The sequence below is a fragment of the Sinohyriopsis cumingii genome, chromosome 5 (genome assembly GCF_028554795.1).
Source record: "Sinohyriopsis cumingii isolate HCF-2022 chromosome 5, ASM2855479v2, whole genome shotgun sequence".
Classification (NCBI taxonomy): domain Eukaryota; kingdom Metazoa; phylum Mollusca; class Bivalvia; order Unionida; family Unionidae; genus Sinohyriopsis; species Sinohyriopsis cumingii.
Genome location: NC_142965.1, coordinates 15,143,579 through 15,171,117, shown reverse-complemented (window position 1 = coordinate 15,171,117; position 27,539 = coordinate 15,143,579). Strand labels below are relative to the sequence as shown.

Here is a 27,539-nt window from a genome sequence, read left to right as displayed (position 1 = left end):
AGTTCAGTTATGACTCAGTTACATAACTGTTTCCGGCATCAAGTGGTTGCAGAAAATTCCCAGATTTTTCCTAGACTTTCATCAATATTTTCAAAAATCAAGCACTTTTCATGGTCAGGAAAAAAAATAATAATTTCTCTCAACTTTTTCCCATTTCCCGGTAGCGTGGGAACCCTGTTAATTTATCATGTGACAAGTGATGCTAACAAACTAAACCTTTTAGCTGCCATAACCACTTCTTAGTATACAATCTGAGGAAAAAAAAATCTATAATTAAAAACAATCAGACAGCCAAAATATCATTTTTGCAACAGAAATGGGTATAAACAAAAGGTTGTCTAATTAAATATTTACATCAAGATCCAAGGTAAATGAATTAGTGGTCCAGTTTCTGCAAGAATACATGGGATTGTCTGACAAGTTACATAGATGTCAACTATTTTCTCTTGTTTTGAAACATGAAATGGATTGTTTGAACACAGATTGACATAATAGTAATTTAACACCTATTCATAAAGTATTACGGCGAATCAGCTGTGATGACTAGAAGTTATAAAACGGTACGCAACAATCAGAGAATTTACAGGGGTAAGTACCAACATTTCTTTGATGATGCTATAATATCTGCAAACAAATGTGTTGCAATTATTAATTTCAATTGATTCTTAATGTAACTGATCATGCATCTGGTCTACAAGTGATTTATTTCATATCTGATTCATTTCTGAAGTTACTGTTATGCCCAGTATATTGTTCTGTTTGACTGCAAGACATTGTTTGCTGAATCAAATGTGATTTTCAAATTCAAGTACTTACACCACTCCCTCGATAACTCACACCCTGATAACTCGCAAACCAGCTTATAACGTCGGGTCAGGCATGGATCTCATTGTTTCAAAACCAGAAAATACAAAAAAAAAAGATCCCTATTTCTCCAACCTGAATAAAAATCGCGATCAAAATTGATAACTGAAACGTTGATATATCGCTCGTTTTAATGTCGAAAACGGTAGATATAACCTGCAAACTTTAAATAACATTCTGAAATTATCAACTTTTACTAAGAAGTCATACAGATGGTTACATTGTCTTTCCCAAATGACATTTTCAGTACACCATAAATAAAGATATTGAAGTAAATTTTGATAAATGAAAATGTCACTTATGCCTAGTGTAGGCAGTACATTAATATTTAAATGCAAATTAAATAATTTTTATTAAGTGAAATTTGTGTTTTTTTTCTATCTTTTAGTTCCACTTAAACATAAGTATCATAAATTGTAATTAAACATAAAATGTGTCAATCTAACCAAAACAGCTATGTCCTCAAGCATTTCTCTGAGAACCTAATTAAATGCTGACCGTGTTTTGATAACTGACTTGCGGAAGTATTTGCTGTCTTGTTGAACTGAATTAAAAGCTGGTCTCCTTTCGATTATCACATTAATTATGTCCTTTGAATCAAATAAATGAGGTGGAACATTTTTTAAAAAGTTAAAAGGCACACAAATCCTACATACTTAAAATATAGCGGCAACAGTCATATGTCGGGTGAACTCACTTCAGTTGACCAATCGAATACTTATAAATTTTATTGTGTATGTAACATAAACTACTTTAAATTAACCAACTCTTTCATAACTGTGATCAAAGATAACAAGGCAGCCAAGCGAAATGAATACTTCGTAAAATAAAGAGCTTGATTTCACATACGAACCATTGTGGGCAAGCGATTTTCAGAGAATTTCTGAACTGGCACTTACGAGATATCCTCAAGGATGATAAGAAGTTTCACTCTTACTTTCAATGAAAGCACAGCATCAGTATTGTACTAACTGAACAAAACAAAATTGAGTTTCAACGTAGACGATTGTCTCACCAAAAAAATGTTGCATTTTTAAAAAAAAAAAGGAATCTTGTTTGGTTGTATATCAACAGTCAGTCTAGTTTCCAGCTATTTTAACTCTCAACTTGCTAGTATACTATTTACTTACACTCTAAGAATCATAGTAATCAACACAACAAAAAGCATTGACGTAATAAATGTTTTTGCATACATGCGATGGTTGTTGAAACCAGTTGGAAAGATCTTTCACATGTAGAAAATTTTGAAAATAAATGTTATTTATACAGATTAACAAACAACTGCATTAGAAAAAGCCATTATTAACAATTATTATTGATTTCATTGTAAAAAAGGATTCAGTCATTAAACAGCCCAGTTCCCTACCCCCCTCCACAGTTTTTTTGATGTATAAGTGGACTTTGTCAATTTCTGGAGGTCCCTCGACAACTAGCACCCTCGCTTATAGTGTAGTCTATGTTTGTGGACCCCGTTATGCACGAGTTATCGAGGGAGAGGTGTATTATATATATAAATATAATGCTTCAAAAGAATATTATGACTTATTTCTCATGGAAACAACAGTGGGAGGCTGATTCAGACCGAAAATGAATATGGTAATAAAAAAACAGACACTCCTTCAGAATGGACAGTAAAATTTCTTTTTGTCTCCTCTTGATAGTTCATGCTATGATTGTGTTGTTTGTACACTAAAGACTCTTCCATGCTCTTTATGTTTAATAGTAGATGTAAAAAATGGATCTTCTTTCCCTGTCATACTCACAACTCGTGCATTTATGATACACTCTACATCTTCATCATGTGAATGCCAATCAGGATAGTCTGCTTGTTCTACCTATTATTCCTAACAATCTGCACAGACCCAGATTTGCCATCACAGAATGCTCTTGCCAATCAGGGTCTATGTTGTTTGTTCTACTTATTATTCCTAATACCAAGATTTACCATCACTTAATACTCCTGCCACTCAGGGTCTATGTTGTTTGTTCTACTGATTATTACTAATACCAAGATTTGCCATCACTTAAGGCTCTTGCCAATCAGGGTTTATGTTGTTTGTTCTGATTATTCCAAACAATCTGCACAGACCCAGATCTGCCATCACATAATGCTCCTGCCACTCAGTGTCTCTTATTTGTTCTACTGATTATTCCAAACAATCTGCACAGACCCAGATCTGCCATCACATAATGCTCTTGCCACTCAGGGTCTATGTTATTTGTTCTACTGATTACTCCTAACAATCTGCTGACCCAGATCAGCTGGTGCATTATGCAATAGCAGATCTGGGTCTGTGCAGTTTGCAGCTGACTCATAAGCGAGTATATATGGCGATGACAATTAGAAGAGAAGTACTTTGCCTTAAAGGATTTCATTTTAAGATGACAGCGAAAGAGAAAAAAGGAAAGAATATCTTTTTTTAATGTAAACATCACTGATAGTTTACATTAAATCATGCTGTGAATTAGGGAAATAAAGAATATTATGTAAACATATGCAATTCTTTTATAACTCACTGATATTTATTTTTGCACTTTTATGATAACACATTATTTAGATTTTTTTAAAAAAACATTTTATAAGGCTGCCATGCAATCAATCATTTCTAGCTAGAACATGTGCCTCACCCTCAAGAAAGACAACTGTACAAGTGCTTTCTCAGGCAATTATAAAAGTGGCATCCAATTCTTAATCATTAAGGTGTTGACTGTGCCTTCCTGTTTCATCAAATGGCTTTGTGACCAAGACTAACCCTGGGTGTGTTCTATTATGACTCTATATGGGTCCTAAGGTTATCAACCACTATGAATACAGAACATCTGGAACTTGTCCTGAACGCATGGTCTACATTGTTCTAATGCACCATCATGAAACATGTACTTTGCTCACAGCTAAGCAAAGCACTGACAACTAATTTGATTCTTTTGTGCAATTTGAAAACATGAAAATATTTCTTTATGTATATTAAATAATCTGTGTAAAATATGCACACAGAAAATAAGCTACTCGTTTAAAGCTCCCCTCAAATGCCTCATAGCAGGTCTGCTTCCAGTGTAGGGGTGAGATCAATAAAGTTGTAGTGTTCAAGTGGCAGGGGCTATGTCTCCTTGGATGTTTACATGCGTTACTTTTGGGCACAACCATACGAGGTGAAAGAATTTTTATTTTTGTTGGTTTTAACACACTACTGGATATAATGTGCTGAAGAAATATGAGCTAAGTGCCTTTCCAAAGGATACAGGTGCTGACCTGGGCTGGAATCCAACTTGCAACCCTTGGATTATGTGGCCAATGCTCAACCAACTGAGCTACTATGCCTTGCTTGGGTTAAGAGAAGTAAAGTGGAATGCATCCATACAAAGGGAGTACTTACTGTATGTGACTACATGCAGTGGTAAGCAGGTCAAGTCAAAACTATGCTGAATTTTATTTTATCCAGGTTGAATAACATGGGCAGGCACTATCATTGTGCAGTGTAGGGGTGAGATCAATAAAGATGTAAAGAGTTAAGGTGGCAGGGTCCAGTTTCGTTAATTGGCCCCTGGTAAACTTCAGACTATGGTTTAACTTTTTCAGGTATTATTGTTTACTATTTAAAGATATGGATATATCTGTGAACTAGGTGTTTCGGGCTTGTGTTGTTCTTGAAACTGATGTCAGGTATGTACACCTTCCATAGTTACTCTGCAGTATGTTGATAGTGAAATACCAATAGTTGGCTAGGAAGAAGAGCTAGCCTCCCATAATAGTAAACACATGGGGTTGGGGCAAGCAGAATATCTCAAAAATGCCTTGGATGACAACTATTTTCAATCGCATCAGCCTGTTCAGTACACAATGTTTTGCAGAATTGTCATCTAGGAAAAGGGCTTGTGTTTGCACTGTGAGCATCACATGGTGTCAAAAATGACCTTTGTACATGAAATATGCCAGTAGAAATTTGGGGTTGGGGTGCATAAACTTCTCCTATGAACTGCCATTGACTTCTCTGGTCAAGTGGGTAATATTCTTATGCTTTATTTTCATATAGGTATCTAAAAATATGGACATTTTTGACCTCACTTTTGGATTTGATTTTTTTAATGATTTTTTTTAATACTACGTCGCTGATCGAGGCATTAAATTTGTACATAAAAACTGGCCCCTGCCCTCTAATATCACTTGAGGGTTCCTGAACAGTAGAATCTGTTTCAGGTCTGCCCCCTTCATGTTTCCTACATTTTGTTTTAATACAAATGAAGTAAATATGAGCATTTATTAATTTTAAAAATATTAACTCATTACTTTTACTCAATGAACCTGAAACAGTTATTTGTTAATGGCTTCAAAGAAACAAAATTTTCAAACTTGTTTGTATAAAATACATTTACAACAACATGAACAAAAAAAATGCAATTTCATCTTTTAATAATATCCTTAATGAACATAATTTTCTTGGTACTAAATTCACACACACACACACACACACACACACAAAGAGAGACAGACAGACAGACATACAAATAAACACCAAACAGAATAGATAATGATATCCCTTGATTCTATAGGTGAATGCTTGATAATACTAGGCAGAATTAATATTTAATACAAGTAATACTATCATACTGTTAGATCATTTTTAATTCATATGAATACATATATATATGGGAAAGAGGGAGAGAGGCCAGGAGGGAGAAGTTTTGAAATATCCTGCATTATACTACATGGAAAAAAATATATCAGATCTGATTTCATATGCATGTACATTTATATCATACATGTTGTCTCAAAATCATTTTGATTCAAGTTGAAAACTTAACTGAAAATTAGTTTAAAAGTAAGGAGTTGGGTGTTTCTCTTGTAAAAGTAAACATGTATTAGTACTCTTTCAGTGAAAGAAAATATTTAGTCCCTACAAAGATGGTACAAATGTCTGCCAAGAATGAATTACATATTAATTATATGATAACCTGCTCTTTCAAACTGTAACATGGATTATCAAACTAAAGGCTGGACTTCTAGATAAATTGCTTTTTCATTATCTGTCTTCAAGTTGATGAAGTTACACAAACTCAAAATGTTACGGTTTTCTGCAATACAATTAATTTCAGCTACCAGTCCGTAGATGTTATGGATGATAAAGCAGAAAATCCAAATTTAACTGTTGGGGTATGCTATCTATCATATGTCAATGCATATACAACATAACAGAAAGTAGCTTTCCCCTCAACAGCTACAACAAATTATTTTCACTCTTTCATATTACAGAATGAAAAGGGAAGCTAATAATTTGCAAGGACACCATTTACCTAAATAAATTCTTACACATTCAGTTCATGTACTATGCTGAATACAGTATTTATCATTTTCAGCAAGTTTTATATGGAGAAAAACTACAGAAAACTACTTTAATATATTCAACATTTGACAAATTTATGAATTTACAGAAAAACCGTATGCGATCATTCACTTTCGTTGTTCTGCAATTAAAATTTTGGGCTCTATTTTTATCGAAAACCCAAACAGCTACACATGACATACAGTTTACACGCAGCACACTAGCTATCCTGTTGTCAAAAATCATCATGCAACATCAGAGGTTGTTTACAGTTGATCAGGATTCTTGCTAAATATGTTTGTAAGGACGTTATGGGAATCAGAAAGTTATGTAATGTGACAAAATGAGAATACTCTCTAAATGGGTAGCAAATATTTGACATAAATTATTTCTCTTTAATCAGAAATGCACACTGAAAATTAAAATGAATGAATTAAGCGAGGAAACTTAGTTAAGTATTTTCTCAGCATGCTCTAGACTGTCATTTTTGAATGATATTGAAACCAGCCTCGTGTAACATTTATAGACTGGAAGTGTTCATCCATGTTACACTGTTGTACAAAAACAGCTGTAATGTTAACACACACAAATAAAATTCTATACCAATTTATCTTACTGACATGACTGAAACAGAGCTTGATAGTGACATTTGGTCTTTTTGCAGTGCAGTCAAAATTTTATGTCTGACCAACCTGTGTGACAGAACAAAAATGGCTGCCATAAAACTTTAATACTAGTTCTTATGTATTACTATTTTAAAAGGATAGTACTCACATGCATCTAATTAAACTGAAATAAATACCGCATTTCCAATTCAGGATTGTGAAGAATCTGGTTACTTCTAATTAACAAACGTGAATTTCACGTAACATTTATGGAACAGAAATAGCAGTAATGTGATTATTGTCTAGGCAAGTTACACAGTTTAATGTTGCTTTGCTTAAAATCAAATTTTGAAAGAATCTACATCGATTGAGTGAGATTTTATAGCAACTGCAGCATCAGATAAAGTTTCTATTGACATCAAGTGCTTAGCTCAGATGTCACCCTAAGAAAGTTGGCATGCCACAGAGCATAAATAAAAACCAAGACCTCCATATAGAATCTATTGCAACAAAATATAAATATAGGACTATATCGATACTTGAAAGTACATACATGTACTAATACATTACAGACCCAACATACTAAATAATTAATACACTGTACATAAATATTTATGCTTTTAGATTACATCAGAATTATCAATTTAATGGAACATGAAACAATGAAGTATCTTTTGTATTTCTGTGCTAATTGCAAATGGTCACCAACATCTTAAAAAAACTGTAACAGAATGTTTCATATGTGAATATTTTTTAATTCCTAATGTAATGTTATAAGATGTTACTTGATGGATTTTGAGTACATGATAAAAGGACACAATTTACATACATCTTAACCATACAGATGCTAGTTTTATTCATTATGTAGTTGTAATAGATTTATGTTAATTATTATCCAGATAATAAAAGAATTCAGCAGTTAAATATCTATTTTTCCATCCTATTATGTGAGTTACAACTAAATGACTCCTTTCGAAAGGAAAACTGACAGATGTTATTGTACTCGAGATAAGATACTAGATCGCTGATCCATAAATAATTTTATGTGAAAATGAAACATTTCAAATTTGGAGTATTTATCCCATAGGACTGACTGCATGCCAAACAACACAGGCCATGATCTGCTATTGCATAATGCAATGGTAGATTTATGACTATCTAGTTTCACATACTGATTAGTCCTAACAAACAACACAGACCCAGACCTGCAAGAGCATGATGCAATGGCAGATGTAGGTCACTGCACTTCAAAGTCAGAGCCAGCTAAAGCACAGCAATAAGGTAGTTGTGTGTACCTGATTCCTGGAGATATCTGTACACTAGAAAGTTGACCTCATCACTGCTGAAGCTCATACTTGTCTGGCTTGAGCAGGTGATGTCACCTCACTCGCATTGGTCAATCCAGCAGTAGAAACAGCAGCAGCCAAACTTGGCAAAAGAGTGGAAATGCACACTTCCAACGGAGTCACTTGATCTACAAAGTAGAGAAAAAATAAAACATTTCTTTACAATGTAACAGCATCTAGTGTATTCATGAATTATGATGTCTGGCAAAGTGGGCAACTCAGTCTCCTAAAAAATGTAATCTTCATCTTTTCTTTAAGGAAAGCATAAATTATGTTCCACTGAGATAAAAAGACCTTCAACGAGTGACAGCAGTTTATGGCTTTTGAAATTACCCAGCTGAGTACCTGGTGTTGTACATCTATATTAAATGTACTGCAGCTTTTGCAAGTATTGAGATCAATGATGCAGTCAAAACAAACTCTTACATATTCACAGGCATGTGTTTTAAGAGCTGATTTACCATTAAAACAGTGCTCACTAATGGAATGTATAAGTATGATCAACAGGAAGTATGTGGACCCACTTTCAAATATGGCCATGTTATTTAAGGTCTACATGCCCTTCTTGGTCGTTACATCATGTATTTTGGACATGTAACTTCACATGAGCACAGCAGAAACTATACCAAAGATGATTCCAACAATCAAATATTGGGGCCCTCATCCACAGATTTGGGATTTGTTTCAACACGATACAAGTTTAATAAAAGGAATTTTTAACACAGGCTTATGGTTTCTAACCCACATCTTGAAGAAAAACAATTGCTTATAGACAAAATCAAATGCACAAATCCAAATGAAATTCAAGTCCAAAATGAAGATTGATTGTAATCAGTGCTGAATGAAGCCACACTAATCCTCATGTGTATGCTAAGCATTATCTGATTAAGTAGTCACAGTTCACACTACCAGCCCCTCAGGGTGAACCCTTCAAAAAACAAGACTTGTGAATATAGTGCAGCAATTGCATATTTGTCATCACACACTTAATACATAGCATCTAGTATTACATTTCCACACGGATCAGCTAAAGAAATGTGTACCCAAGGAATATGGCAAGTTTAAATAATCTAATCCATCACAATTGCTGCTCAATTCTACACCAGCTACTTGGGTAAGGGATAAACAAAAATCCCATGTGGACTGTTTACAGTTAGTCCCCACCCGACCCCAGGGGCAGATTAGACACTAATAATATCAGATTAACAATAACATGAATAATAATTATGGCTAAATGTAAAGTATTGACAAGTCTGTGATCAGAGGTAGCCAACTATTAGAAAGCCAATGGACAAGACAGCACAAAAAAGAAAACTGATTATATTTGACTGGCTGTTAATAAACAGATTAAATAACAGTGTAAACTTACTGACACTTCCAAAAGGAGGACTAACTGAAAGTTGCAAGTATTGTGTACAATATGGACCAACTATTATGATCACAAAGGTTGCAAAAATAACAGTGTAAACTTGCATGACACCTCCATGAGGAGGACTGATTGAAAGATGCAAGTATTATGTGCAATATGGACCAACTATTGTGATCACCCTTTGATTTCAATTCACCCAGTTAATACAAAAAATTTTTTTAAAGGCACTTTAACGACACGTGTCCATATCATTTATGAAGTAATGAAATGATAGTAATGAGTTTCATTTCATTAACTGACTACACAGAGAATCCATTTCAATATGCAATATTGCACTTTAAGTGATTACATTAAATAAGGTGTGGTTGTCATTAATCCTTGTATGCCATTCTTCAAAGAACAAAAAGGCTGGCTACTGAATTCTGAAATTGTATAGGTATGGCTGTGTATTCTGTATTTTAAATTGTAAACCAGAAGTCTAGTTCCCCGCCTTATGCAGCTACCGCCTACGTGTACAAGTAGAACAGATGACCAGTCTATCCAGCCATATGAATGACCATATCACAAGAACCGAGACACCACTGACCTTTACGAAATCATTTGTAACAATGACTGTTTGAATAGTAAAGAGTGTTCTGATAAAAAAGTAAACAGAAAGAACAGAACAAAAAAAAGGAGACTGGCTCTTTGTTTATAAACTTGGCAAGTCAAGTATATAGTAACTAATGTATGATTTGGATTTTTAATGTAGCTTTAACAATTTTTCAGTCATATTGCTACGATGTCTGCAATATGGCAGTTTATAGTGATGTCTAGAACTGGGGCATCATGCCGCAGACGTAGTATGATGTCCCACCCAGTCACATTATCTGGACACCAAGCCAACCAGTCCTAACATTAACCTCTTAATGCTGAGTGCCAAGCGAGGCAGCTGTTAGTACCATTTTTAGAAGTCTTAGTTATGACTCGGCCGGGATCTGAGGCAGACACTCTAACCACTAGGCCACCGGAGCGGTAGTAACTGATGTTAAAGACCATAAACCAGGCTAATGTACATGTTGCAAATTGCTATTGTTGTGCCGAAGTTAAGGTAGTGGTCGCATATATTGTTTGTCTTTGGAGTTAATATGTATTGCCTGGAGGGTGAATAAGGTCTTGTCTATTAAACCAGCAAGTTTGAATTGTTTGCAAGATTCAACTGACAGTGTTAACAGCTTGTGATGTTTTGTTGCTTTTGTTCCATGATTTTACAACGATTACATCCCACACACCAAGATAACGTCTATTCAAGTTGGTGAGACCAGATTACACACTTCAGTTTATAGAGTTAATCTCTGCATGTCTTCATTGAATTAAGCTGACAAATTTTGTTTCTGGATGAGATTTGTTTCTTTTTATTTCATCAATTGTGAGATACACAATCCGCAGGTATATATTTTTCATATCTTCTCAAAGCCTAGTCAAAACGGTCTTTACAGTCAGTATTACAACTAAGCACTAATAATGTTAGCATCTAATACCTCAATAACAATGAAAGAACCTCACACTAAAAAGAGACAAATTTTAACGCAGGAGAAAATAATTATTTTAACTGAAAGAAGTGAGAAAGAGAAGACCACTTGCAAATTGTGATTTAAATGTCAGTAAAGCAAATTTAGGGCATTATAAAGGAAAATTAGTAAATCAGAAATGACTTCATATTCTAATACATGTGACCTTCAAATGTAAATGTGGTTAGAGTGTCCGCTTTGGATGCAGGTTAGAACCCCGGCTAAATCATACCAAAGACTTACAAAAATGGTACAATAAAATGCCTCAATAGGCACTCAGCATTAAGATGTTACTGTTAGGACTGGTCAACCTGCAGTCAGGATAATGTGACTGGGTGTTACATGATGCTACATATCTGCGGCATTACAGTCATCATAGCGATATGACTGAATTTTTTTTAAAGCTACGTTAAAAACCCAAATCACACACACAAATGTAAATGTGGTTTCATGTTTAATGAAGTACATATTTATTTGCTATATAATTTTGTTTTCAGCCGAATGCATACAATATCTTAGCAAGATGTATTACTAAAGAATAAAATTAATGAACAATGATTTTGGTTATTTTTCTTTAAACAGATCTGACACTGGACCTTGGAAACTAGTGTTTTTGTACAAACCTGTGATGAGAGACCCCTGTCTTAAGAGACTGTTTTTTTGTTTGCAGAATGGGTTTTACTGTACAAGTGGATTTTCTGAAACTTTTCCTGGACAAATGGTAGACCTGCCAACTGTAACAAGATTTTTTCAGTAAGGTGTAACAAAAGTATCATGTACTGCTACAGTGAAGCTTAAAAACAAAGTCTAGAAATGTGAATTTAGACTGCAACAGTAAACACTATGTACAGCTCAAAAGTTTGTAAAGTCTACTGCAACCTTATATACCTCCAGTACATTTTCACAAACTACAGTTCCAAATACTAAGGAGCACATTGGCTTTTTAATACCTCTCGACTTTATGTAATCCTTAAATAATAAATTAAAATCTTGTATGCATTGACAGGCCTGAAATGGGTGATAAGAAATCTTGTATGCATTGGCAGGTCTGAAATGGGTGAAAAGAAATCCTGTATGGTTTGGCAGGTCTGAAATGGGTGACAAGAAATCTTGCATGGGTTGGCAGGTCTGAAATGGGTGAAATGAAATCTTATTAGCCCTTCTGGGCATCACATTTGTGAAAGCTAGATGCAGAGGATGGCTATGAATTTTAAACTCTTTTTTTTTTTTTACCCATGAGTAAATGTGTACATTCATACATACACAGGATTCAATCTATGATGCAGTCTGACGGGATCAATGGTTGACCAAATTTTTCAAGAGACTGCTAAGAATCTGACATAGGCCTCTACTTTTTCTGACTCTACCAGCGACTGCGTGAAGGCTAGATCATTAATAAAAACCAAAAATAATGCTTTTAATATTTTATTATTCAATATGAAGAACTTTTAATGATGACATACATTACTATTTTTTAAATATTGCAAGATAAATAATTTATCACTGAAAGATTTCATATAATGAAATACTTGTAAATGTGTCACACTTGTTACTAGTATATAAATATAGCAAAGTCATCACAATTCTTTCATGTGAATACAGTTGAGTATGTCTCACTTGTGTATATGCTACAGCTATTGGTGCATGTACTGCTTAAAATAGTACAGTGGTGGTGCATTCAAGTACCAAGAGTGAATCACTGAAAGTTCACATGGTGCAGAAGAATTTTTTCAATGGGCCTTTTATCATGGTGCAAAGATGCACACTAGATTGAATACTGCATTCATCCATCCATACATAATAATGTATAAATATAAGGCTCAAAATTAACACTAGTCCACTAACCCAATGCTAGAAAATGTCCCATGAGAGGAGTATTTTTCATTATTTTCAGCAGTCAGATGACTAGTTACCATCCAGGTATCACATGTAGTCAGCTAATGAAGACAGACTAGTTTCTACTCATTAATAATTTCTCCAAACTACTAGTCCTTTTGGATACAAAGAAATTTATGGTAAATCTAGGCCTGCGTTCATAATGTCAGGGGGCATGAGCTATTTATTAAAACATTTTTCCTACAAAATAAAAATAGAGGTACTGTATGATCAATTGATAAAAACCAGAGATTCGTATCAAATTATTTTTTAAAAACCTTGTTCTTAAACTCTGATCTAGAAACTATTATTACTGTCGAATACTAGAGGCCATATTTTACTGACTGAAAGTCATAAGACATCCAGTACTAGAAGCATTGTTAATGCAGAAGTAATTACCCTAATTTGCCACTATGGCTGATGCCTACATGAAATGCATTTTGTCCACTAGTCTCATTGCTATACTTGTTTACATGTACAACACCGAGTTAGTAGGTCCAGTACAACTAATCACAATTTACAAATTATAGTCCTTAACATGGAAAGTCTACCAATGAAAAAACATTTATTCCAACCCAGTGCTCTCAAAACCCAGGAGTCCCCAGCCTATATCTGTGCAAGTCGCTGGAATAAACTCTAGAGCCTCACAACAGAAAGGAAAATTATATGTATATCATCATTATTTTATTACATACCAGGATTTCATTTTTAGCCATTTATGATATCACACTAAAATGAAAATATTTTTCAGTAGTTAGAATCTTAACATGTTATACATATAAATTTATGACTTTTACTTGTACAATGTTGTTTAGTGTTCAATGCAATTAAAAATAGCAGCTCCATTTACACCAAAGAAACTTGCATGGTGTTAAAAACTTAAAAAATGGCCATAAGGAATAGTGGGATTTAATGTGGACTCTATTTATTAGTTTGAGACTGAAAATGTGAACTGTTGTCAAGATGAATTCACACAAGCTAAAGTAATGATACTGATATATCACCTGTCAAATGGAACTTTCATTGGCATTTGTGGCATTTTCATTGTAACCCCATTTCCCAAAAAAGAAATGAATTTACTGAGGCAAAAACAAACATGTTTTTCCTATTGCACAAGTTTAAAATTAGAGTAGGTATTTTTTCATCATCATATATATATATATATATATATATATATATATATTGTACAAAGCATTTTAAATACTAGGCAAAATCAGATGAACTAAATGCACAAATCAATTTTTGGAATTTTTATTTCTTTTCTTTTTACAATCAGGATCTTCATACTTGTGGTTTTTAGCAACCATAACATCCACAAATAACAGTAACCACAAAATATAAATGAATTCACAGTATACGGCTCCTCCTGTCATTAGCATATTTTTAAGGTACAGCATACAAGGACAGCAAGTAGTTTTCTCCTGGATGCTCTGCATCTTCTACCCACATCTCCATTCAAACATTAGCCAAAATGTTCACTTTAACAAAACCTCTTTCCTCTAACATTTGTCATATAACATCTGCGAGTCACATAATTAAAGCCTATTTTACTTAATATTTGGTGGCATGATTTTTTTTTAATGTAGACTGGTCTGTTACCTAAGTGTATATCAGAGTAGAACGAATCTGTGACACATGGTTTCAAATTCAAGAAACCATATGTTTACTTAATGATGTGTCATGTAAAGATACTATAAATAAAAAATAAGGCAACTATTCAACATACACGGTCGAACGGTCTCTCACATCAAAAGTACAAGATCAGTAAACAAAGGTATATAATGGATTAATGTGCATTGGCAATATTCAACATTAGTACTAGGATATTTGAGCTTGAACAGGCATCCGCAGATGTAATAAAACATTTTCCTTGGGTTACACTGGCTGCACATAAACCTAATAAAACATTTTCCTTGGGTTACATTAGCTGCACATAAACCTAATAAAACATTTTCCTTGGGTATGGTTACACTAGCTGCACATAAACCTAATAAAAGTACCCACAAACCTAATAAAACATTTTCCTTGTGTATGGCTGAACCAGCTGGACCTTTAAAGATGACTAAAATGGCACAGAGTCCACTAAAAGTGGCTATCTGGGGGAGGGGACAAATGTGTTGGACCTAATTCCCCTTGGTCGAAGCTGCTAATATTCACTCCTGTGGATATTTCCATTTTAATTTTTTATGCTGGCACTGATATCTTAAGTTTAAGAGGGTGCTTCAGTCGGGCCAAGTGCCACCATCTTACTATTTTTGTACTGAGAGGGTACCCCTCTTTACGGGGCTCCCATTCTTTTAGCTTTGATTGGATAATTTTATGAATAGCTGGAACATTTTACACGATAACCTGCGCAAAGGAAACCATTTGGCTTTTCTTTTAAATTATATGTTATTGGTAAGAGTTTGATATGGCTCAGAGAATATTTTCATGAAAAAGCCAAAAAACGTGTGGATCATGGAATATTTCATGCAGGAGAGGTTTTATATATGCACCTAAATATTGAATGTGCCAAAAATATTGTGGTACTTATCTTCATTTCATGGGAATAGGGTTGTATTATAACATACCCTCATCTTTTACCAGAAATGTGTCAGTTCTCTCTCTTGAGCACCTGGTAGAGGTAGCAACCCGAGTCTGATGTTTAATATTAAGGTGATTTTATTATAAGATACTTTACTGACAAAACTTCAGACTTCTTTGGTAGCAACTATATACTCACTGACTGTAAATATCGTTGCTACCACTACCTGTAACCAGCAGTTTGTTTTTATTATTACTGCTACAAAATAATACCCGCATGATACCTTTCGATATGAAATTAATGTAGTATTAATGAGATTAATACAAATTTATACTTGTATCTTCACAGATGAGATGTGATTGTTTTCTGTTTGAAGAATAAGACACACACACCCCATAATAATTTTAAAGAAATTTTTGAAATTTATAAGGTTAATCACAGCTCAAGCTATTGTAGCATCCATACCCCCTGCACAAACATCTTCATTTGTCTGAGTTTATTGTTATTTTACACTGTTTAAAAAATAAGTTACTGTTGTTATGACAAAAAAATGCCAGCACAATCCAAATATGCAATAAAGCAAATGCAAAAAAAATAAATAAAATTTTAAAAAAGTATATACTTTTTAGATGAATTAGTCAAAACAAATTTGTATACAGGTAGGCATTTAAATGGAATAAATACCTGGATTGTCTGTTTAAATTGTCCTTATAGATTTCTTTTGAAAAGTAAGGAAACAGATGTTACCAATCCCTTTTGTTTTTCACTTTCACAAGAATAAAACATGAATAAAATCAAGCTTTACATATAATATGGCAATTGGATTGAACATACACTCATAATTGTAAATTCTGAGTAATTAAAGCTGAAATTCTGGATTGGCTGAGGCACATTTCCCCCAAATTTCCTTTTATATACCAAATACATTTCTAAATTATGCCTCAAGAACAGTCTGGTTATATTCTCTAGTTGACTTGCTTCATTAATTAACCCCCAAAACATTTTCATCACTGGATTTGTTTTCAATATATACACTGTACAATAAATGCTCACTTTTTGGATAATACATTTTCTTTTGCAGGCAAAAAAATCAGTTTGCACTTGCTATGAGCAAAAACCATGAAAAGGAGTATACTTTATTTGCTAATTTGTTATTTCTGATGCTTCGACCTTCTCAAAAATACCATATGTATTAACCTGAGATGAAATTTTAAATTTGGCCCATTATCCCTATTTAGTGAAAACATTTTGGTAAATAAAGGTTGGAACAAATGCTCTCTTTACTGACCTTTGAGCCCAAGGAAGCATACATGTTCCTGTTGGCAAGAAAATCAAATAAAAAATCAAAGATTCAAGATAAAAGGGAATATATTTATACCCCAGGTTACTGATAATGCTGTACATATTTATAATGTGACAGACAGTAATTGGGTCCACATCAACTTCTCTTGTGACACGCGTTCCTCTTGTTCTTAAAGTTTCAGTATTTATTCATGTGCATGTGGCTACATGCTCATCACTAACTGAACCACGTTTACCCCCAATGAACCCCATGTAATGCATGTCCAAAGTTGATATGGACTATACCTTTACATTTAGACTTTGAAATAGGCTATACAATAATTCGGTCTAGAGTTAAAACCTAAAAACGTATTAAACCGACAAGGAGCGATTTCTTTTTCAACAATATATAAAGAAATTTCTGTAATAATTTGATAAATATGTATAAAATGTAAATATAATGGAGAAAGTTAAACTCAATCACAGGTAACTAAAATGGTACAAATTTAAAGCAGGCTATAGACAGGCAACAGTGTAGTTCTTACCATAATTAAGTACATACAAGACTGTATTACAAAATTATGTGCCTATTTATTAAATGAAGATATGATAATACCAATACTACCCCTTTATATACAAACCTGACACATTAAAGTCAGAAAATGTGCGATCTGAGAGTTTCCAATCGATCAAGGGTTTGTACGTCGGTTTGGAGCCGGTAAAATTTAGACGCAATAATAACAATGTTTACGTTATTAACTGTATATTCCGATATCAGAATCAATGTATGTAATCCAGAGTTATTTCCATTCCCCCAATGCTGAAAAATAACAAATATTTTGCATAAATACCACAAAAATCACACTAATCTGGACACTGACATATCCACTGACTGAGATTGACAGAGAGAATGGCGGATTGGTAACGAACTACATCGTGTACCTCGGACAAAAGGAAATATTGTGTCGTCTATATATTAAGAAGAGCAGCCAGAAAGCTTATCACAAATATGCTTTTCAATACAAATAATTATTCAAAGACAGTGTCGGTGTCGAACTGTTTTTGCAAACATACAAACCGGTGTCAGCGTAAGAATATTGGGAACTACATTAACACGATTTTTACCGCTACTAAGATGACGTCACCGCAAAAAGCGGGGAATATTTCATTTTCAACATTTCACTTTACAAGTGCTCTTATATTTAAGAAAAACGTAAGTGTTTCACACCTAAATGTGTACTGTCAGTTGTCATCTTGCTTCTTTTTATCATATAATATGAAAAAGTGCTTTTTGGTGCCATTGGTGTGATTACAGCCTTGCAAGAGTACTATATGTTGATAGGGAGAAAGTAATTAAACTAGATTGTTAAACTATGATATTTTTGGACAAATTCACCGAAACAATGTAAATCGATTTATTTATATTTTGTTTTACAATTCTCACTTAGATTTTTCTTTCACAAAGTTGCCTTCGCTTGAGAATTTTGTGAAAGAGGTCAGATGCTTGAACAAAATCAACCTCTCTTACATAGACTAGTCCATACTGACCTAGATAAATGCCAATGTAACTGTGTACTGCCTTTGACTGGGCTCTGCAGTGGGGGGAATACTGGTGCTCTATTAAATTTGGCAATCACGATGCAGTGAGTGCTTGTAAATTTATTTTTAAGAAAACATATTCCATGATTATAACTTTAAATGCCGACGGCATTATCTTCATAGTCACGTTCAGCAATAAGAATGACCATTGGGTGATAAACAAAATAAAACACACACACCCCCCAACGAACCTTGATCAAGTGGAAATCTATGTAGTGAGTTGTATTGTTTTTAATATTTTTTTAAACTTCCTGCTGGACGTGGAATTTATTCGTGTGTGCGCACGTGATATTAAGTTTTTAAAGTGTATAATACTATCACCACCATGATTTTGAAGTTATTATAATACAAATCGTGGTCCATAGTACCACGTACTACTCTCTTAACCGGTCATGTAAAAGAAAAAAAAGTGAAAGGTATTCAGGAAACGACCTGCAGCCAAGATTCATTTATCTTTTTTCTGAGAAATATTGAGAAGGGGTGACCGGTTTTGTATAAGATGGTAAACATTCACTTCTTATCACATAATATATATTACTATTTTAACTTGAAAAGCGGAATTCGAGTCAACATCTGCATACCTAACTTCTGCAAGTGACACTGTTGAAGGTGATCATATTATACATTATATATGAGACTGTGGTGGGTTGGGTAACAGCACATTTGCACAGCAGAGTACATACTTTGCGACCTCTGTGTAACACTTATTTGATGAGAAATATCTGGAACGATCAGCTTGCCTCTATTATACAGAACTCGTGGCAGTTATTCGCTGGGCTATTCGAAGGGGTCCTCGAATAGATTTTTTTTGTGATTAATTTAAGGAGCCTAAAATTTTTGTACGCTATTAGCTATGGGATCAGCGACAATGTTTTGAAGTCATGCTCGAAAAGGTCGGGAACCACCATCAGTATTGACAATGTTAGGGGGTAGCGATCTAGTCAAGCATATTTTAATAACAGTACAACCGATCCAAATTATAACTTATGTAACCTCCTTCTACCAGCAGCTGATGACGATGATGATGACAATGTCGCACAGTAATGATACTTCATCCTGTCCGAAAATTCCAAGTTATTGTCGTTTTCTTTCGTTGTCTTGTCAAGCCCACCATGATTTGAGTACATGGTCTGTATATCGGAAATGGTCTGTTTTATCAGGTCCGCCATCTTAACTCTGTTATATCAACTTAGGGCGGAAAAAGAAGGTAATAATGATGATTTTTTACCGGGCACTTTTGAAATATAATTGGCAATAGCATGTCGAGAAAATGAGAGCTCAGTGTCTTTCCCAAAGCCAACCAACGCATCATAATGGGACGGACCTTGGCGGGTATTAAACCCACAACCCTTGCATTACGAGTCCGACGCTTTTCCAGCTGAGCTGCATCGGCTATCTGGCGTCGTTATCGATATGCCGTGTTAGTTTGACTACAGTAAATATTTATTTTAAAATGAATTCTATGTTCATTCACCTGCGCGAACCACTCCTATAAAGACCTCTTAATTTTATACCAAAAATAGCAACATCAAATATGCGACTTTCACCATTCTTATATATATATATATATATATATATATATATATATATATATATATATATATATATGGCAAGTTCTAGCTCCAAATAAAGTTCAAAATGTTGGTAATTTCGTCTTCGTGTTATCAGCAGCACTACAACCACTGCTACCATCACTACCAACACCACCACCGCTAACAGAATCAACTGCAATTATTGATTCCTTCATCTCGAGTTCCTGGTGCTGGATTTTTTCTTATCTGAGCCTAAATCTTAGTTTACGTGGCAAGCTCACCTAGAAGACCGTCAGACTCGAAATCCTTGATGGCAGGGGCTTGACACGGGCCTTGGCCTATGCCGTTAAGAACGACAATTCCGATAGCTCCCATTTCATCGGGATGATACTGTATAGCCAAAATAATGTGCTGAAAATGCATTAAAAACCACCCAACTATCTTATCTACAATTTATCATCTCTACCTAGTGGCAAAAACGCGTTCAAAACCAACCAACGATACATAAATTTATCACCTGTGTGCATTGGGAAAAAGTGCAAACAAACATACATAAATGTTTGCATTCTGTGCAAATACACATGAAAATGCCCACCTTTGCCCCACTGAAAAGCTGGACAACGTGTCCCTTTCCATGCCCTGTAAGGTTAGTATTTGATCAACTGAGTCACGTGACTAGCCTCTTACAGGGGCCTCAACATTACATAATTACATATTTCAGATTACATATATAAACAAAAAATCTCTCGTGATTAATCACCGTCATAAACTCTCACATACACAGTACATACACACACGCATACACACATACACGCATCTAGACAGCTATCCACAAAACAAAAAGAATATGAACCAGAATAGACTATAATTGCCTTGCACAAAGACGTGAAGACATAGAATCAGTGAATAAAAACGATGATATAAAAGTATTGATTTTTCCCGTTTTACCGTATATATTTATAGATTTGAAGAAATTACATTCAAGATGTACTGTGATAAGCTACTGAATTACAAAATGTCTTCAAGAAAAAAAAAAGAGACGGAAAATAGAACATCGAAGACAGAATAACACATCCTTTCAAATATCTTTCTTCCTTTTCTTTATTTCTTTATTTATTTTGTGCCTTCACAGCGGAAGCCGGTTGGCTGGTTGATGATTATAAAGAGGATTTGAACACTATTGCTATCGTGCAGAGGAAATGGGAGCTTAGCTGCTAAGACGGAAGTGTTGGAAATACGCTTATGATTTATTAAAAAGAAGGAGATTTCATTGACGGACGACGTGAACTTGCTTTATAACAAAGAACGTTAGTGTAGAGAAATAGAATCGAAGGCCCAATTTTATTTTTAGCGGAGGCCGACAGGCTAGGGTAGCTGTATGACGCGGGAATGATATATTAGGAAAAAGTACATATACGCACACGCACGCACGCACACATATCCAAACATCACAGAGTTAAACTTGTGTAATAATAATATTTTTTTTAAAGACTAATCAGCAGCGGTCATTACTGTTGGTCTCAATGGACAGGTGAACAAATGAAATTGCATGTAGTATGTTAAAAATGGGATACATTATATCGAACGTAACCTAATATGACGGTAGTTGCTGTCGCAAGTTTGAATATATATATATATATATATATATATATATATATATATATATATATATATATATATATGAGAGAGAACTTTTTGTTGTCTATACGATCTTAGTCAAAAAAGAGATTTGGTATTTTGAATAAAGGACACACATACCAATCCGCCAAAAGAAAATTAAATGATATACTATATAATGATTACCTAGCATGTTTTATTGACCGGGGTATATTTTGGACATGCAGTTGACAGAAAAATTTAAATATATGACAATCTAAATAATACTATGGGAGCAAATATTTTTGATGCTAATCGTTTCATATTTATTGATAGATTTAAGGGACCTAAAGCCCATGAAAATAAATAGCATGGAACAGGTCATACATTAGAAAACGTTATAGAAGGAATGCAAGTGCAAATAAACAGAAAATGAAACTAAGTTCTCGTATATTGTAATATACGACCTTGAACTTTGTGTACTACATTCTTTGTTATAATACTCAATGATTTGCCGTAGTATATCAGTTAGGAAGGACATCTTTTCCTTAGTTTATTCCAGATTAAATCATTAAAGAATCTCATAATTGGTTAGCACTTACTTGTGTATCTTATTTATATTAGCATCATGAGCAAATACAAGTGAGCTAATGGTCTAAATTAGTGTGCTGGGTCTAGTAGGCATTCTGAAGTCTTAAAAATTTTCACATAACATTAAGGTATCTTTCTTTACGTGGCAGTTCTTAAGATCGACAAGAAAATTTTATTTGAAATGTTTCAAGCGTCATTGCTCTTATTCTTTATTTTCTGCGTTAATTCCTAATCCTGTGAGTTTTGAATTTAACAAAATCATTTAGAAGTGTAGCAAGTTACTCTAGTGCTTGACCCATAAACTTTAATTGTCAGTATACAAAAACAGCCTGGAATATATTCTTTTTTTTTTTTTGTAATATCTTCGTAATCCACCAATGAAATTTCATTCCACTCGCACAATCTTTACATCATTTTTAATATTTCTATGTTACATTTTGCCAGTATATTTAATTTGATATACTTGGTTTCGTGTATAAAGTGTAGCTTAATTACTTAGAATTACGACAGTGGTTTGGACGGGACTGGAAGCCTGGTCTGTACTTAGCTATAACTGCTTTTCTGGCGTATGCATATTTGCATATGTAGTACTGTGGCTATAAGTAATATTAATCAAAGAAGTAACTCGTTATGACAACACAAATTAACACACGAAGAGCTTTATTTCACTGACTGCACGGTGTCATTATTTACGTTGTCTAAAATTTTTAACTTATTATTTTATGCTTACTCTCCGCTTTAACAGTGTCTTTAATTGTTGTCATAGCCTGACTGGTCTAGTGACTATAGAGTAGTGAAATAATACTCTCGTCTCCAACTAGTTTAGTAACTTTAGAACTGTTCAAAACATCCTCACTTCTGCTTGATCAAGTGATAATTTGGTGACTTTCAAAACAGCTCCAATTTGTCTGGTATAGAAAGTTTTAGATTTAGTATACTGTTTGGAGTTCTTAATTTAGAATTTCTATACATATTAGATTATCCTATATAGTGAGTATTGGGCTTCGAGATTTTGCAATTGTATTAAACGTAACTATGGTCCACAAATCCTCAGCTGATGTTATTATTCGCTTGCATGGCTGCCGAATGAGATAATACTTTAATCCATTATATTAAATTTCTATCCTAAATTTCAGTCTCAAAGTTTAGATGAAGCTGTCGCATTGGCGACACGAAATATGATAGGTAAAGGTTTTTCGCAAGATTTCAGTTAGACAAAAGTGATGGTCAGAAAACCGGTTAATATATATATATATATATATATATATATATATATATATATATATATATATATATATATATATATATATATATATTGCTTGATTGATCTTATTGTCTAGTGAATATTTAGTTCACTTCAAACACAACTCCAACCCTGCCTATTGAAGTAATTAGAGTGATTGTCAGAGAACGAATCTAATAATTATTAAACACAGTTTCGGAGTTCCTAATTTATAATTTCTCAGACGATTTGGCGTATCCATTTATTTGTGCACGATCTTGCAGTTGTAGTAAAATTAAGTGTGGTAAAGAAGTCTTAACATGTATACAGTTAATAGCATGCCGATTCGCTCGCCTGACCGACGAATAACATTAAATTTTGCCGTTATATTAGCGAATTTTGTGCATAAATTACAGCGTTGGAGTCGGATAATGAAGCTGTCGCATTAGCAGCTCTAATGACATTAGACAAAATAGTTTATAAGATGTCTGTTAGATACAACTGACTGTCAGATAAATTTGTATGCATGCGTGTGTGCGTGCGCGCGCGCGTGTGTGTGTGTTTCTTTACATATTTTCTTTTCAATGGATGTGACTAAGGTTGATGCTGTCTGGACCAAGCTGATGATATAAAGGAACAGTTTCACAGGGACGGGTTACATCAGTGGTTCCCATTTATGTGTGTATAGTAAAATTATGTATTAAGAAATCTGTTACTTCGGTATGTTTTACATATTGCTTGCCACTCCATTTGAGCATACAATAAAAAAGAAAATTCGCTTGCTCCGAGGGAAAAAAACGAAAAAACAACTTTAGTAATTTTCACCCACTCGATGATATACATCCGTTACTCACTCGATGCAAGCAAATACCCTCTCTGTATTGTTGTTTGATAATAGGCTTTTCCCTATCTGTTTAAATCTCAGTGCATGACGTATGGTTAATATTATGACGTCATAAATGAGAATGAATTTAGCATTTGTCCAATTAGAGCAAAGGTCAAGTAGGTACATAACAAAGGTACTGGCGTTTGCTGACTTGTTTGGTACAGACTATACCTGAACTGTGTTTAATTTTGATGTTGTGGTGGGATTACCGAGGGGGCTCTAATGCTGAATAATGCCTTTTGCGGGGTAGGTAGGTTCGCTGAGGATAGCCAAGGTGGCGGTGTCCCAAAAAAGTTTAGGAACCACTGGGTTACATCTTATTTTTACCGTTCCCAAAACTGAAGAATTTTTATTTTAAGTATGCTGATTCTTCTTCTTCTTCTTCTCTCTCTCTCTCCATATATATATATATATATATATATATATATATATATATATATATATATATATATATATATGAAGTAAGTAAGTACGGTAGTACGAATGGAATTATGACTTGTTGTGATGGATGTTTTTTATTGCCAAATTGAATTTACTCACATCTGGCAGTATAGCCATGTCCAAATTTTGTAAATATAATGCCAATTCCGAACCGAAACTCAAGGTTATCTTGTAGCTTGACAATGAGTGCACATTTCAAGGTTATGTGCAATTAGATACGTGAAACACCATAAAGATTAGAAAAGAAAACAAATAAAGGGTGCGTGAGCGTGGGTTGGGGAGGTGACGCTTGCAGTGGCATTAAGGGTCCGCCCATTTACTTCGAGGGTGAGAGGAGAGCTTTGGATTTTCTTCAGAGCCGAAATAAACCCATTTTGTTTCCTTTGTTTTACTATAAGCTGTTTTTGAAACCAATACAATGGATCTGTTTCATTTCTTCCTATAAATCAATGAAAGAATATTTTTTTTCAAGCTGTTCTAGGCCAGAACCCCCACCCCCCACCCCCCCGAAATTCATCCTCACACAGCAGAAAATGAAATAACCAGTCCTTAGAATGGCGGGTTTTGCATGATCGAATATCACTAAAAGTCGCCCAGCTGAAAATAACATGTCTCCGCTGCGTGGAACAACGCTCAGATGCAGAGATCCATTTGCCACCGATGAATAATATACAATACATCCATTTCCTTCTGTTAAACGAGAGAGAGAGAGAGAGAGAGATGCCTAGTGACACATTTGAAATATAAAATAGATTTCTTGCACAAATCAATACTATTATAAGAAAGCTTACACATTCAGATTGTTTTATATATTTTGCGAATTGCGGTGACTTTTTTTAAATTAACGTATATAACCAATTTTCCTTTAAAGACCCCCTTTTGTAGTTTAGGTTTTCAGCACTTGCATATTGCATCATGATTTATATATAGGGATACTGACAGCACATGAGACGTGTAAAATTGTAACGAGACACGGAAGAAAAGGTGTTCGTCAATTTTACATTCTCCACTGCTTTGCCTTGAATGACAAATTTGAAATGAAGTATAAGTAGTGTGCTGCTAACAAGAGAATGTTAACAAATTGGAAACATACTATAAACACGAGCTTAACCTCTTTTAATCATTGAATTATTTTTGAAATAGATCATAAACACACCGATGCGCTAAAGACAATATATTGTGAAGCAGACTATAAGATCATCGGGCGGGCAATAGGTCAAAGGCTGGTTGGGGTAAAAGTCCGTGAGGCGCTTGCAGGTTGACATGCTACTACAATCGACCTTCACCTTTATTCTAATTTGAATCGAATGTTATCGATATTGTTTCCATGAGCAATGTATGCAGTATTTATTGATTAATTACTGTTACAAGCATTGTTGTCATACATTCAGCAAAATGTTAAGTTAAAAACATTTTAGTATCAAATTGTAAGCCAACGAGCCCATGTAGGTGCCCTTTCAGTCGATTAAATTTTGCTGACGCAAAGGAAAATCTATAAATAGACAGGTAAACAGGTTCATTACTAAACGTTAATATGCCCTTATTACTGTGTCGCTGCATGCAAATTACCAAAGCTGGTTGAGGTTCCCATGGGATTGTTGAGGCATACAAAGGGAAAGTACGAAGAGAAATATCCGATACAGAAAATAAATAAACAAGAATAAGGAATTGGTACTTTATAAAAGTAGCAACAGAGGAGCCTAAGTAATGGCACGTAACAAAGCTGAGACGGAGATTAGTTTGCATAAAATATGGTACCCCCCCCCCCAAAAGCATAAAATATGTGAAAAGGAAAGAATTTAGTTTGTTGCATATACTTTTCTGTTGCATGGTTTGTTTTAAAGGGTATTTTTGAACATTATATTTTGTATTAGGGCAAGTCTTGGTCGTACATACTAGAAAGTTCTATAATTTTATAACAGCATATAGAACAGTATGACAGAAGCAAAAGTAAAGGGGAAAAAAAACCCGTAATTATGCCTACATAAGGGATAAGTAACTATTACCATCCTTGAATTGTAAGTGTATACAATTCCATACGGAACACAAGTTTGAAATGACGTTGATTTTAAAATTTGTATATCCGCATAAACAATGATAGGAGACGAAAATGTATTATAAGCAGGCGGGGGGCGGGGGGGGGGCCTGGTGGTGGTGGTGGGGGGGCATTTGGTCCGGGCCTTAACGCCAAAGGGACATATACAATTGTTTTCAAATTAAACAATTGTGAAAATAATAAATAAACTTCGTTGTGTACTTCAGTGTCTTTTAATGGGTTTGTTTTGTCATTTCAAATTTCGATATACCCAGGGCATACGGGTGGCCTGGGACCCTCTCGGCCTCTGAAGGGACCTGAAAATAAGTTTGTCCAGTATTTCTGCATTGGCGGTTCAATCTCGAGAAATCATGCGAGTAGCGCCCTTGGAGAGTCGTCTGTCTCTCGATATCTCTGATATCTCTCTACCTGTCTAGTAGGTATTACAACTAAAACTGGAGAGTAGGGCATGTTGACTCTGAAATCATATGCTCTAGCAAATAATTAAATAAATAAACAATACAATAAACTTTGTAAGAAATGTGATATAGACTGCTTGCAAAAGAGTCAAAAGGTGCGATTTGAAAAGGTTTGATCCAAATTGGAATCAGGTGACAATTATTACTTTCGGTCAATACACACCCATGTATAGTCTAATTCTAGTTTTAGAGCATTTCTTCCTCCCTCATTTTGGTGACGAGACTTGAGATAGATTATGCATTCTTGGTATTGATTTCAAGGAAATTGTTCAGAATTCTTAATAGGAGCGTTTTGGTTTGGTCGTTTGTGTGTATTTTGGCGACTGTGCACAGTGAGTGATGAAGCATTGTTGCTGGCCCGGAAGTGAAATCTGTGACCCACTGCGCATGGTTTTGTTTACAGTCCAGCCTCTCCAAAAATTTAAG

General features: G+C 34.5%; 1 protein-coding gene across 3 annotated transcripts in view; it reads right to left on the bottom strand.

Annotated features, from left to right (window-relative positions):
• Positions 1-17,772, bottom strand: part of LOC149798687 (F-box-like/WD repeat-containing protein TBL1XR1) — a 98,096-nt gene extending 80,324 nt beyond the window's left edge. Inside the window, exons 1-3 of one of the 3 annotated variants that reach the window (XM_089957526.1) lie at positions 17,374-17,772; positions 12,316-12,436; positions 8,083-8,261 (exon numbers count right to left, since the gene is read on the bottom strand). In XM_089957526.1, the coding sequence (XP_089813652.1) occupies positions 8,083-8,140 (58 nt within the window). In that variant the 5' untranslated portion in view covers positions 8,141-8,261; positions 12,316-12,436; positions 17,374-17,772. The remainder of the gene's footprint in view (positions 1-8,082; positions 8,262-12,315; positions 12,437-17,373) is intronic. The other 2 variants (XM_089957525.1, XM_089957527.1) reach the window with 2 other exon arrangements.
• Positions 17,773-27,539: the final 9,767 nt, after the last annotated feature.